Below are 14489 nucleotides of genomic sequence, written 5' to 3'. Positions count from 1 at the left end.
AAAAAACAAAATAGTTATTAAATAATCAAAACTGCATCCAGCTTTCTTTATTGTTGTTAACATAATTATATAAAAATATTTGCTGTCCATGAAAAATACTAAGTATATATAGTTAGGTGTTTGTTCTTTGAGGATAATAGCTGCTACTATAGATGCCTCGCACACATCTCCTTCCAAAACCTGTGGAACTAGAATTGGCTTAAACTTTCCCAGTGACTTTGGACATACCTACTTTAATTAACTTTGTTTTAAACTACAACAGTTTATAACATCAAAATGAATACTCTGTATAATCAAAGGCTAATGGTGGTCCAAGCTAGTAACACCCTTTTGGAAAGCAATTTATCAATGAGATATAAATAATAAAATTCTAAATGCCTTTTGAGCTGATAGCCCTTCAACAGAAGGAAGAAAAATCATAAGGCACATTTCTGGATTAACTAAAACAATTAAAAACTAGAAATAAAAAGAGGACCAACTGGCAAAAAGTTCACTCAAAATTCGAAATATCCAGAATGTAAAACAGGTATGTTTACATGAGTATTCTTATGTTAAAAAAAAGCATGTGTGGACAAGGGGGATGATAATATCAAAGTACTAGACTGGCGATTTAAAAAAATTTTTTTTAATATATCTTTATTGATTTCATAGACAGGGAGGGAGAGAGATAGAAACATCAATGATAAGAGAATCATTGATCAGCTGCAGCCCGCAACCCGGGCATGTGCCCTGACAGGGAATCGAATCCCGATCACCTGGATCCTAGGTCGATGCTCAACCGCTGAGCCATGCCCGGCTGGGCTAGACTGGCGATTTTTAACCAGTGTACGGCAGGAGATGTGCCACAAGAATTTTAAAATATGCAATACCTAACTATTTGGTCAGGGGCACTGACCTTTTTTCCCTTAGACTGTCAAAAAAAATGACAACAGCCAACATAATAATAGCCAACTGGTGTGAATGAATCAAAATTATACCTTTTTTTTTTGGTCAGATCAGCAAAAAATATATTTTTTGGTGTGCCACAGAAGTTATTAGTTTATGTGTGTCATGAGATGAAAAAGGTGTACTAGACACATTTTTAGATTTTTCCCCAAAACTTGTTAAAATATTTTATTTATAGGGCTCTTCTGCTCTTTGTTTATTCTATTAAGAGAAAAATTAGCAGCTTCACATGTTGTGAAGGAAAAATTATTTCACTAGTGACTTAAAAAAATCTATCCTATTAAGACACAGTCATAAAAATAAAAAGTAGATTCATTTTCCTTTTCAGGACTATCAAAAACAGTAACTTACTTAGAAAGAATTCCTCGAAGTCAGTTTTCTTCACACAGCTAGTATACATTCGTAGGGCTGCAATCTTAATCTTCTAGACAAAGAAAACAAAACCAAACTCAAGACGTGACCAAGTGGATGATCTATTGCCATTAGATGTAGGTCTCAGAACCTTACATTTCTTCAACTAGAAGGAAGGGTACAAACCTGTCTCTAGGCAGTTTAACAGCTAAACAAAAGACAGATACTTCTTTCTACTCTTAAAGCTACTCATTCATACAGACTTCACACAGGTTTCACATTTCAGGACTTTAGCATGAACAGGTAAAAAAGGTTTCCCAATACTTAGATAAAAATCTCTCCTTTAAGTCAAGCCCATTCCACCACATATAAGCCTCCCTCATCCTTCTGACCAAAATCAATTAAACAAACAAACAAGCAAAACCTTAATCCTTCAATCTTTTCTCAGAGGCACAGCTATCTATTCCATGAGTCTTTTTTTCCCTTGGAGGAAAGGTCACTTTTTTTCTATATTTCCCTAGTTTAATAGTTAGCTGATTAACAGAAGACTGTGTTTATAAATAAGAGCTTCTAATGAATATAAAATATAGAAGGACTGACCTTTTACTATTCTCCAAAGCACTAAGAATTTTCTTAAAATTTTTATCTGAAAATTTTTATCTTAAGATTTGTACATTTACTATATGTAAATTATGCCTTAATGAAAATAAATCTAAAAATAAAATATAAGTTCTTTTAAGAATTAATTGTAGGTCTGAAGATCAACTCAGTACTTAACTAAACAAGTATTTCTAGGGACTTTGAAAATATTTCCTTAAGGATACAATTAAATAAACTAGCACATCAACAAAAGGTTTGTAGAAGAAGCTTATTTATTCTTTTTTTTTTAAATCCTCACCCAAGGATATTTTTTCCTCTGGAAGGGAGAGGAGGAGGGGGAGAGAGAAACATCTATGTGAGAGAGACACACTGATTGGTTGCCTTCTGCACATACCCCAACCAGGGCCGGGAATGGAACCTGCAACCCAGGTTATGAGACCTTGACAGGAATCAAACCTGCAACCCTTCGGTGCAGGCCAACACTCAAACTACTGAACGCATCAGTCAGGGTGAAGCTTATTTAGTCTTAATATGACAGAGAAAGTTATAAACTCAAATATGTACAGACTAAAAAAAATATGCACAGACTGAGAATTGCATAGCAACTAAAGAAAAACTAATCTAGAATTTTAGTAGAGGTATGTTACTAAGATTCAAAGTCACCAAATATATACTATATTCAGTACTACATAATCTTCATATTTCTCTATACTCTATAGAGTCAAAGCAATAGCTTCTGATGAGCAGAAATACCCATAATAAATTAAGGAAGGATTATGTCTCTGATTGTAATTAATATTTTTTTTATTTGCTAATTTGAAGCCTGTCATCATTTCAACGCTTTTAGTCTAAAGCTCACATGGGGGAAATAGAACAGAACATGTTAACAAGTAGAAATCGATATACCTATATAAGGAGTAAATCAGCACTAGAAGCCCATGATTAAACAATATCCATGGTAAAATACTAGGAAAAAAAAGAGCAAATCAAACCTAAAAGCAAGCAGAAAGATATAATAAAGACTAAGAGCAAAAATCAATAAAATTGAAAACAGAAAAATAATATGGAAAATCAAAGAAGCCAAAGCTGGTTCTTAAAATATCAATAAAATTGATAAAACTTTAGTTAGACTGATAATGAAAAAAAAAGAGAAAATACAAATTACAAACATCAGGAATCAGAGGGGACATCACAAATCCTGAGGTTATTAGTAGGATAAGGGAATATTAGGAAAAACTTTAGATCAATGCATTTGATTATCTAGATGAATGGACAAAATCCTTGAATGATACAAACTACCAAAGCTCACTAGAATAATAACATGAATAGTCCTGTATCTACTAAAGACATTGGATTTGGGGGGGGGGGGGGACCTTCCCACAAAGAACCACAAAGAAATTACTACAAAGGCATCACTACAGATTCTACCAAACATCTAAAGAAATGATACTAATCTACACAAACTCGTCCAGAAAACAAGGGGAAAGAACACTTCCCAGCTCATTCTATGAGACCAACATTACTCTGATACAAAACCAAAACTATAGAACCAGAGCCTTCATAAATGTAGATACAAAACTCCTTAACAAAACACAGTATCAACAAATAGAATCCATCAATATTTAGAAAAGACAATATATCATGATCAAGTGGGATTTATCCCAGGAATGCAAAGTTGATTCAACATTTGCAAATGAATCAGTGGAATTCACCATATCAGTAGGCTAAAAACAAACCTGTTTACCTTCATTAACACCTTCAGGTTCTTGGCAGTATCTGACACAGAACATATTTTGGGAAGCAATGGTCTGTGCCATCACCACACTAATGATATCCTAATGATATCATTATCCTAATACTTTGGCCTTGACAGGCCTATTCCTATCCTGAGACAGAGGGTTTAGGACACCTGTCAGCTCTTTGCTTCATTTGACAAATAATTTACTGAGTATCTAACTCAATGTCTGGCATTGATTTGGACACTGGGAATAGAGAAGTGAACAAAGCAGTCAAAAACTCCTGCTTTCATAGAGCTTATGGCCTGTTTGACTCTAGACACATTTATAATTTTAAGTAAAATTCCTAATAGCTATTTCTTGATTTGTTTAACTCTGGAGTTCCCTTATACATAGAGTCCTCCAGGTCCATAATTAATCACCCTGCCTAAGGAAAGGGAGACTTGTGTCCAAGGCCCAAATCTTTCCTTGAGAAGGAAGTTTTCCCCCACATGTTCATGAAGAAAGCATTCATTACAAATAATGAAGACTTCACCAGATTGGCCAGGTATTTACACAGTGCTCATACTGTGGCAATCAGGAGAATTTTATAGTTCCTCACTTTTCCTACAGCAAAGCCAAGTCTTTATACTTGGGTGAGCCATTTTCCTGGACAAATCTCTAAAGCAAGTCCCTTGAGACCATCACAGGGATTGGAAATAATAACTTGGGGAAAGAACCTCTTCAAGATTCACGTGTTAATGTAGGTTAAGGAGGTAGGTGGACTAAATTTCCACCCAGTCAATATGCATAAATTGCTCTGGTCCTCAGAGGACTTCATGTTTATTTCATTCTAACTTTGAAAGACTTCATCAGTCTATCTGACTAAAACAGAAACACATAAGACAGTTTTAGGAAATGAAAATCAGCTCTCCCACTAACATGCATTTTGTCCCACCCTACAAGATGAAAAACAAATCTAGTAAAAGGCTTACACTAAAGGAAGGGGCTCTGAAGTCATTTGAACCTTCTATTCTGTACTGGAATTCCTTCTGCAGCATTCCTGATTCACGGTCAACCACCTGGATCCCTGTTCAGATAAGTGCAATGACCTTGTGAGGCTACCTATCCCACTGGAGGACAACTCTTATTAGATTTTTGATAACTGAACTTAAATATGCTTCATGTAACATTTATTAAACATCATCTGCCCACTGGAATACATCAGATTAAGTCTCTTCATTATTATTTTTTATATCTGCCCTTCAAATATCTGAGAAGAACATTCATGTCTTCCCTTTTCCAGGCTAAGCATCCTTACTTCCTTCAGACATTCTTCATTCAACACAGTTTCTAAAGCCTTCACAAGGCTCAGTGCCTATTCCTAAATGCATTCCAGTGTGCCACTGTCCTTCAGAAATGGGTTAATTTTTTGTTTTAATGATAATTTGGAAACTGCCTAATCTATGGCATGTGGCTGAATCTGGTAAATGCTGTCCTTGTCTTACCTGATATTGCTACATAAAGATAATGAAAAAGAATAGTTATTTCACAGTAGTCAAATAGGTAAGGAAAAGCTACATTTAAATTCCAAAATATGAATCTAGAAGAAAAATGGAACCCACAAGTAAACATTATAGAAAAAGATGGAGGAAAAAGGTTGATACTGCTGATGTGGACAGACAAGCAGGCAGTTTACTCCCTAATCAAAGGAATGTAAAAACACAAAACTCAAAGAATCTTGCCAGTACAATCCTAAACAAGTGTCTAGTCATAGATTTCAGAGTCAGCATTTGCTAAAGAGAGTTCACAATCTTTCAAAATGGAAAGTTATACCTGTATTTTCCCACCTAAATTATACTAGAATGTCATACTTGGATGTTTTGATGTCACAAATTATAAAAATGGTTATAGCAAATAGAGAGTGCCACATCACCAAAAGTTTTTAAAATGCAAATATTAGAAACTTAGTTGAGATCACAAGGGAATCAAGAAAAATCAAAGGCTAACTTAAGATACAGCAATGAAGAAATTTTCTGGTGATTTAGTAATCCTCCAAGTGGTAGCCAACTTTTCCTCTGGAATTATAAAAAAACACACTAGACAAAGAGTATAGTAGCAACCAAGTGGAACCCAACCATCAAGTGAATAAATTTTTTTCTTTTCTTTCTGCTCTCATTTGCCTTTTCTCTTAACTAATTTCTAATTTTCAAACAAAACACATTTTAAGTTTTTCAATCCAAATGACATAATCATAACCATTTTTTTTAACAGGGGAAAAGATTCTGGTTAATAACATTACCAAATGTAACAATGATTATTAATTGTCAAAGACTTAAGATATAGGAAAGATAACTTTCATGAACATAGCTAATATTTCTTCGATGACTAAGGAGGTACTTCATAACTTTAGGGTCTAGTGTGTGTATTATTTTCTATACTTTCCAAAGCCTGTTACTGGAATCACTGTTCACTTTTCAGAATTTATGTAAAAGGGAGATTATAGAGAGAAGCCTATATTTGCTACAGTGAGAATCATTAGGGAGAGAACCAGACATTATAAGAAACTAAAAGTAGAAGACTAATAAAATTGAAATTCTAATTCAAATCCAACTTGTTAAAATGGTGTAACTGGCATTATTTGGTAATTTGGGCAAAACTATGGTGTTATCTAGAAAATAGATAAAATCTATTGGCTTGCTTTGATTAATATATAACTTATGACTGATTAGGCTTGTCCAACATTCTAGTAATTTATTTTAATATATTTTTATTGATTTTAGAGAAAGAGGAAGGGAGAGGGAGAGAGAAACACTGATTGGCTGCCTCCTGCACAGCACCTACTGGGGATATGGAGCCCGAAACCCGGTGTATGCCCTGACGGGGAATCGAACTGGTGACCTCTTGGTACATGGGTCTGTGCTCAACCACTGAACCACACCAGCCGGGCCATTCTAGCAATTTTAAAAGGCACTTCTGCCATAATGGTAGAGAAACTAGTAGTGCTAAAAGATAACTGGAATGAGGAAAACTGAATAGCGAATGTTTTATTACTTCAATTGCTTAAAGGCACTGTTTAAAAAGCCTAGAAGCAGTATGCACCTGATGCAAAGAGGACATTCATTAACTTACAACAACTACTATATAACATAACATGTTAGGCCAAGGTTGACTAGGAATGATAATCAGCAAATATCCCTCCATAATAAGAATTATAATAAATCACAGCGGTAATTAGTAATTTAAAAGATACTTCTTAGTAAAATTTTAAAGAAAGTGACTATAATGACCTAGTGAAAATCACTTATGAATATGGAGAGAGTAATGTTTCCTTAAGAACACTGTCCATCAAAGCATCTGGCTGGCGCACCTAATTCCTTAGAACTCATCTACATGACATACCATGTAGCAAGAACCTGGAAAGCCCAGTCTTATTGGCTTACCTGTTACTGAGATACTGCTAAGGAATCAAGTTAAGGGAGTAGAGGGAACATTTCAGCCCCTTATGCTGTATAGACCTGACTTGGGAAGGGGGCAGGAGGATAACAACACATTCTGAAGCTCTCAAAATAATGTATGAATTTCACAAAAGCAAAGCAGAAACTTAAAAAAATCTTCTATAAGGAGCAGAAAGCACAAAGCCCCAAAAGAAAAAATGAAAAGAACTTAAAAGACTTTACCCATTTACTGTATTTCAAAGGTCCTGTGAATCCCATGGCTTCTATTATCTTCGTGAAGGCACCAACCTTCTCCTCAACAGGCTGTGGGAAATCCTTGGTAGTAGAAAGCTATTTAACCAAAAAAGGGGTACCAAAATTAGTGGCCCCCCCCAAAAAAATTTTTAAATGCTTTTGTTTCTTATTAGGTCTAAGAGCATTTTTATTGCTTTTTTTTTTTTCCACCTAGAATTTTTAATTCTCATTTTTCTGGTCATCTTATCACTCAGTGCAAACCCATCTGGAACTCTATGTAATATATGTTCTCCAAATTTCAAAACAAGGCATACCCACCTCACTGACCATATGCCTATGGACCCATACCTAGGAAATGATCAATTCTGGGTATCAGAATAAAAGTTCTAAAAAAAACAGTACTTCTAAAAGGAAATCTTGACTCCGCATTTCCCAAAGAACAATTCTGAGAAAAGGAATGTTCTATGTTTATTGACATAACAGGAAAAGGAAAGAAAAATACTGTCTGAAAGCAGTCAAATAAGCACTGGATAAATGTTTTTAAACTCTTGCATTTTCTTAGTATAACAAATTTTATTAATGACTACAGAAGACATGAGTTTGCAAATAAACTCCAAGGAAAACCTGTTCTAATGCTAAGCCTCTCCAAATGAAGGCAGACTATATAATCAATAAATTCTCCAAAAGTTAAATATTATTTTATTTTTAAGATGTAAAAAATTCATACAGACTTACTTCTCTAAAGCTTTGTCCAGGCAAGACAGTACAATGGAAGAAACAAAGGACATGGTATCAGAAGACTAAGGTTCAAATATTCAATTGGTCTGCCACTTACCATCCTTGTAACCTTAGGCAAGTCACTTCATTTTCCTGAGCCTCACCTTCTGCATTGGATAAAATTCCTTGCCTCATCCAGCTAACAATTTTGCTGAGATTCAAATAAGAACACCCATGTGAAAACCTCTATATACATAGAAAGCACTAATAATTCTTACCTTATTTGTGGTGTGATACTTCCTACTCAGCTGTATGTCTATTCCAGAAATCTGTTCTGATCCACCACATGCTAGGGACTGGCTCATCTGGGGCGACTTGGGGATTAAAAAAACAAAAACAAAAACAAAAAAACAGGTTTGAGCAACACTGAGCATTCACTTATAGGGTTAATCTAAGAAGAGCTGCTTCAAAGTGAAAACTATAGAATCTTCACAACCTTGCTTAACCCAGTTCCTAGTGAGCTGGTCACCAAGAGGATTTAAGATTGGCACCTAGAATGTTGTCAGATATATGGTAGGTACTCAATAAATATCTGTTGAATACTTGGATAAATAAAAGAATTCAGCCCTGGAAACCTAGAACTAAATAAATCTGCTCTAAGAACTAGAACTGCAATAAAGACTTACTTAAACATTGGCAGCAGTGCAGTACACAGGGGGCGAAAACCCAAAGACTTTCACATCAGTCAATTTTAAGTTTAAAACTTGCTTTTGCCACTTATAAGCTAGGTGATCATGGGGAAATTACTGAAACTCAGCTGTAATGAAGACTGAAGGAAATAATACAATAGTCCCCCCTTATCTATGGTTTCACTTTCAGTGGTTTCAGCTATCCACGCTCAATACAATCCAAATATATTAAATGGAAAATTCCAGAAATAAACAATTCATAAGTTTTAAATTGCACATAGTTCTAAGTAGAGTGATGGTATCTCACGCCTTCCTACTCCATCCCACTTGGGATGTGAATCATCCCTTTGTCCAGCGTATCCATACTGTATACAATATCTGCCAGTTAGTCATTTAGTAGCTACACTGGTTTTCAGACTGATTGTCACAGTATCACAGTGCTTGTATTCAAGTGGCCCTTATTTTACTTAATGGCCCTAAAGCACAAGAGCAATGATGCTGGCAATTCAGATATGCCAAAGAGATACCATAAAGTGCTTCTTTTAAGTGAAAAGGTGACTATATAGTGCAATAAGATACTCTGAGAAAACACATTCACACAACTTTTATTACAGTATATTGTCACAACTGTTCTATTTTATTATTAGTTATTATTGTTAATCTCTTACTATGCCTAACTTATATATTAAACTTTATCACAGGCATGTATGTACAGGAAAAAACGTATATATAGAGTTTGGTACTATCCACGGTTTCAGGCACCCACTAGGGGTGTTGGAACATATCCCCCAAGGATAAGGGGGGACTACTATATATGTAAGATGCCTTTTACAAAATAGATAATAAATAAAAGAAGCTTCCATCATCACCATCATCATTGTTCAGATCAGAACTGTCTTCCTTTTATGTTCACACATTGCATTTGAAAGTATTTTGGCAATATAATAGCAAAATTATTTACAATTATTATGTGTCAGGTACTATGCTAAGTGCCTTACATAGATTACCTTATTCAATCCTCACCACAACCCTATTAGGCTAGTATTATTAAAATAAAGACCAATAGACATAGTTTTGAAAATAAGTTCCTAATGAGAAAAACTGCATATAAGAGATCCTCATTGTAGAATGAAGATGGGTAAAACGGGAGGTCCAATAAGGAAGGAGATGGTAATTAAATTAAGATACTCAATGGGAAATCCAGTAACCAGAGATTTTTTTAATAGACTTTATTTTTTAAAGCAGTTTTAGGTTCACAGCAAAAATGAGCTGGAAAGCTCACACATACATATCCACTCCCCCCATACATACAACATCCCCTATTATCAACATCCTTCAACAGAGCGGTACATTTGTTACAATCAGTGAACCTACACAGATACATTACTATCACTCAAAGTCCATAATTTACATTAAAGATTATTATTTTTAGTAACATAAAAAACACACATAATATGTATAAAAGTATATATGAAAATATGAATGCACATGGGCAACCCTAGAAAAGAACACACTGAAATGAAAAAGTTATTTTGTTAAATTAGTAGAACTACGGGTGAGTTTCAGAATCTAGTTTCCAAGCTCTCAATAATGGTATATCATCTTTATAATAAAAAGGAGCAGGGAGGGGGGCAGGAGGAGGGTTACCCCTCTAGTCTGGCTTATTCCAAGGAGACATGAAACACATTAAATGAAAATAATTTTTTCATAATCCTAATGAAGAAAAAATGGAATTTCTAATTGTGTAGAGTTACTATTTACTTCTGTTTCCAAACAAAGATCTTAAAAGATTAGTCAGGATTCTTCTGGCCAGTCCAAAGGACACTTAAGCTTTTATTCATAGGTATCAAGCAGGCTTTGTAAAACACAGACTAAACACAGAACACCTCCCATTACATCACACACATCAAATGTAATAGTCCATCTAAAACACAAAACACTTAGGCTCCAAAAACACAACAGACAGCAATTTCAGCTTTGGGGAGAGTTCTCCTCTATTAAATTCCATGATTTTCTCTTTGCCCAGAGCTCTAGGAGTAACCAATGGTTTCCTTCTGTGACTGTCTAACCACCTGCCATATTTCTGTCCTACCACATTCATTAGTTAACATTAACACTATATTGAACTACTGAATTACCTAGGTATCTAATACTAAGGATATCTAGCTGTCCCATACCTACACACATCTATAAGCACACATATTTACCTTTTTATACCCCTGTGCTCCCCAAAAGATTCCCTTGACCTTTAAAGACATCCTTTTTCTTTTGCATATATTGAAAAGCTATGAATAATTTTTGTAAAAGAGAAAAAATACCCTTGAAATACTCAGATGTCACTTCAAAGAGGCTTTCTCTAGCCATTTTATCTAAAGTCATTTTTTATCGCACTACTCTATCATAGCAGTAGCCTGTTCATTTTATTCACAGTACTCATTACAATGTACAATTATATATTTATTTATGTGCTTGCTTATTTTCTATCACCACCACCTAAAAGATCCATGAGTAGGAATGGGGTAGAATATCAGGATCAAGTACAGTGCATGCAACACAGGAAACACTCAAATATTTGTTGTATGAACAAACGAAACCACTGTATGGCTATGTCTTATTATTTCCTTTCTGTCCTTATATGCGTCATTCATCCAACACCTATAAAATGCCCCAGAGTTGTCAGCCTTATACCAGGTTTTAGGATACAAACAGAATCCCTGTCCTCAAGAAGCTCGTAACTTGTGGAGAAGAAAAAGATGACTCACTACACAAGAAACAGAACTAAATAGCACATTCTAAAGATCACACACACAAAAAAAGGGTTGACAATGATGTAGAAAACTAGAACCCTCATAAACTGCTCGTGGAAGTGTACAATCACTTTGGAAAATTATTTGGCAGTATCTATTGAAGCTGAATGTATGCACATCCTACATGATCAATCATTTAATTTCTAAGTGTGTATATATATATACATATATATATATATATATGTATATATATATACTCCAACAGAAATGTGTACATATGTTCACTAAAAAACACGAACAAGAATATTCATAGCAGCAGTATTAATAAAAGCCCAAACTGGAAACAATACAAATATCCATCAACAGAAGAATGGATAAATAGAGGTATATCCATATGATGAGATATTACATATCACAATGAGAATGAATAAACTATTACTACACAAAACAACATGGTTGAATTTCTAAAACAAAGTTGAATGAAAGCAAACACAAGAAAGTATATGTCATATGTATAAAAGGCAAAACTACTCTATGGTATTCAAAGTGAAGACCATGATTAACTTCGCTCAGCGGTGGAGACTAGAAGGGGATCGAGGAGGCTTCTGGGGTTCTATTTCTTGATTTGGATGGTTATGTTCACTTTGTAATAACTCACTTACAATTTATTCCTTTTTCTGTACTTTTATTATACTTCAATAAAATGTACAAAAATGATTAAAGATGGGGAATAGGCAGTGTAAACAACAGAAATTTGGAGATAGAAAAGAATGACCTCATATCATCAGAAAATGACTTCATACAGAAGCCTTAAGAAGTGAACGGGAGAGAGACGGAGTGAGAAGGCAGAGGTACGGAAGCATGGTGAATGGGAAGAGAAAAATCATTGAGTCAGAAGACTTGGGCTGAAGCTCTACCTCTTCCTATCTCATAAATTTATTTTGAGAACCAAATAAAATAATGTATGTTAAACAGATGTGTAAACTAGAATGCATAATACAAATGTAAAGACCTGTTCCAGACAACTCCAATGATAAACTCTTTTTCAGGCAGCTCTGTGTTAAAAGAAATATAAGATTTTGCCTTTATATTTTGCTTCCAAAAAGATTCTGAAAATGAGCCTGGCCAGGCATGGCTCAGGGGTTGAGAGTCGACCTAGGATCCAAGCGATCAGGGTTCGATTCCGGGTCAGGGCACATGCCCAGGTTGTGGGCTGCAGCCGATCAATGACTCTCCATCACTGATGTTTCTCTCTCTCTCTCTCCCTCTCCTTTCCTCTCTCTGAAATCAATAAAGATATATTTAAAAAAAAAAAAAAGAATTAAAAAAAAAAGATTCTGAAAATGAAAAGAACAGGAAGGAAGGGAGGGAGGAAGGGAGGGAGGGAGGGAGGGAGGGAGGGAGGGAGGGAGGGAGGGAGGGGGAGGAGAAGGAGGGGAGGGAGGGAGAAGGGGAAAGGGAAAGACTTGCGTTTCTTGAATACCATGGGTGTGTCTGATCATTTTAGCAAAACTATAAGTTCCACCATGGCACAGTCTATCTTAAACTTCTTTTCTTTTCTGACCCAATGCTCAACACCATTCTGGGCATGGAGTCGACACTCAATAAAAACTAGGTGGATTGTTTTTCATGTTTTTTTTTAAATAGGACAACCTGGAGAAGGTCCAGAAAAGAACCACAGGAATGATCAAAGAGATGAATAAAAGGTCTTAGTGGAAAGGTTAAAATGAATTGAGGCTATTTAGCTTGGAGAAAAAGCAACTGAAGAACTAAGAAGTAACTTAGAATAACAACACTTGAGCTGGAAGAAATCTCAGAGATCTAAGTCCAACCTTTTCATTTCACAGATGAGGAAACTAAGACCCAGGGAAAGGTTGCAACTTGCTTAATATAGTTTTAGCACAAACTTTTTTAAGTTTCAATTTACACAGTGAAGAGAAAATTTACTCAAGTAGCATGAACATAAATAGCAACAAAAGTACTTACTACAACTTCCTGAAGATCTGCTTATAAGCCCAGAATCTACATGCTTAATGTTTTACTTATGTTTATCACACAACAAACTTGCAAAATATATACTATTTCCTTCCCCACTTTAGAAATGCGGACACTAAAGCTTAAAGAAGTAAAGTCCATTAAAAGGTAGAACATATATTCAGATGACCCTATATCAAGCAGCTTTCAAAAACCTAAGTAGAATTTAATAACACCGGCTCATGCACACTTAGCAACCATTCTCAAAGAAAAGGAACCAGGGATCCTCAGAGAAATTGTGGAATCTCAGGCTAGAGCAAAGAAAATACAAGAACCTGAAATATCTTTGGGTACCAGGAAATAAGGAAGTGTTCAAAAAATGATGAAGGCATGTAGAAAGGTACTTGAAGGAGTATACAACAGCCAAAGCTGAGGCAATTAGATCAACAAAAAATTAAATAATGAGAATTATAACTCATAGAAGAAAATAAATACCCATGAGCTCCTGATATAAATAAATGGAATAAGTAAATGGTGAAGAAGTGACAGCTCTTTCTTCCAGTAGAATTCCAATCAATAAATGTCGCAGTAATGATAGAAACAGAAAAGCACCATTAATCATTACCACAGTAATGATTGTTGCAGTCAAGAACCAGCAACAGAATTATCATTTGAAGCAGCAATTCCACTTCTGGGTATATATCCAAAAGAATTTAAACAGGATCCTGAAGAAATATTTGCACACTTATGTGTATTGCAGCATTATTCACAATAGGCAAGACTGGAAGCAACCCAAATGCCCACCAAGAGATGAATGGATAAAGAAAGTGTAGTATATACAAATAATGGAATATTATGCAGCCTTTTTAAAAACAGGAAGCCCTATTACATGATATAACATGGATGAACCTTGATGACATTATGCTAAGTGAAATAAGTCACAAAAGAACAAATATTGTGTAATTCCATTCATATGTAGCATGTAAAGTAGTCAAAATATAGAACAGAAAGTAGAAAGGTAGTTGCTAAAGGCAGAGGGTGGAGGATGACTGTTGAATG

At 35.1% G+C, this 14489-nt stretch overlaps 1 protein-coding gene across 2 annotated transcripts in view; it reads right to left on the bottom strand.

Moving 5' to 3' along the window:
• The window catches only part of UQCC1 (ubiquinol-cytochrome c reductase complex assembly factor 1), a 93140-nt gene that overhangs the window by 61927 nt on the left and 16724 nt on the right, over positions 1-14489 (bottom strand). For both annotated transcript variants that reach the window (XM_081149298.1, XM_081149299.1), the window contains 3 exons: positions 8299-8394; positions 7292-7399; positions 1297-1369 (listed from right to left, as the gene is read on the bottom strand). In XM_081149298.1, the coding sequence (XP_081005424.1) occupies positions 1297-1369; positions 7292-7399; positions 8299-8394 (277 nt within the window). The remainder of the gene's footprint in view (positions 1-1296; positions 1370-7291; positions 7400-8298; positions 8395-14489) is intronic.

The sequence above is a fragment of the Miniopterus schreibersii genome (genome assembly GCF_964146895.1).
Source record: "Miniopterus schreibersii genome assembly, chromosome: 10".
Taxonomy (NCBI): Eukaryota; Metazoa; Chordata; class Mammalia; order Chiroptera; family Miniopteridae; genus Miniopterus; species Miniopterus schreibersii.
Note: the sequence above shows the minus strand (reverse complement) of the source record. Positions and strands in the feature narration are given on the sequence as shown.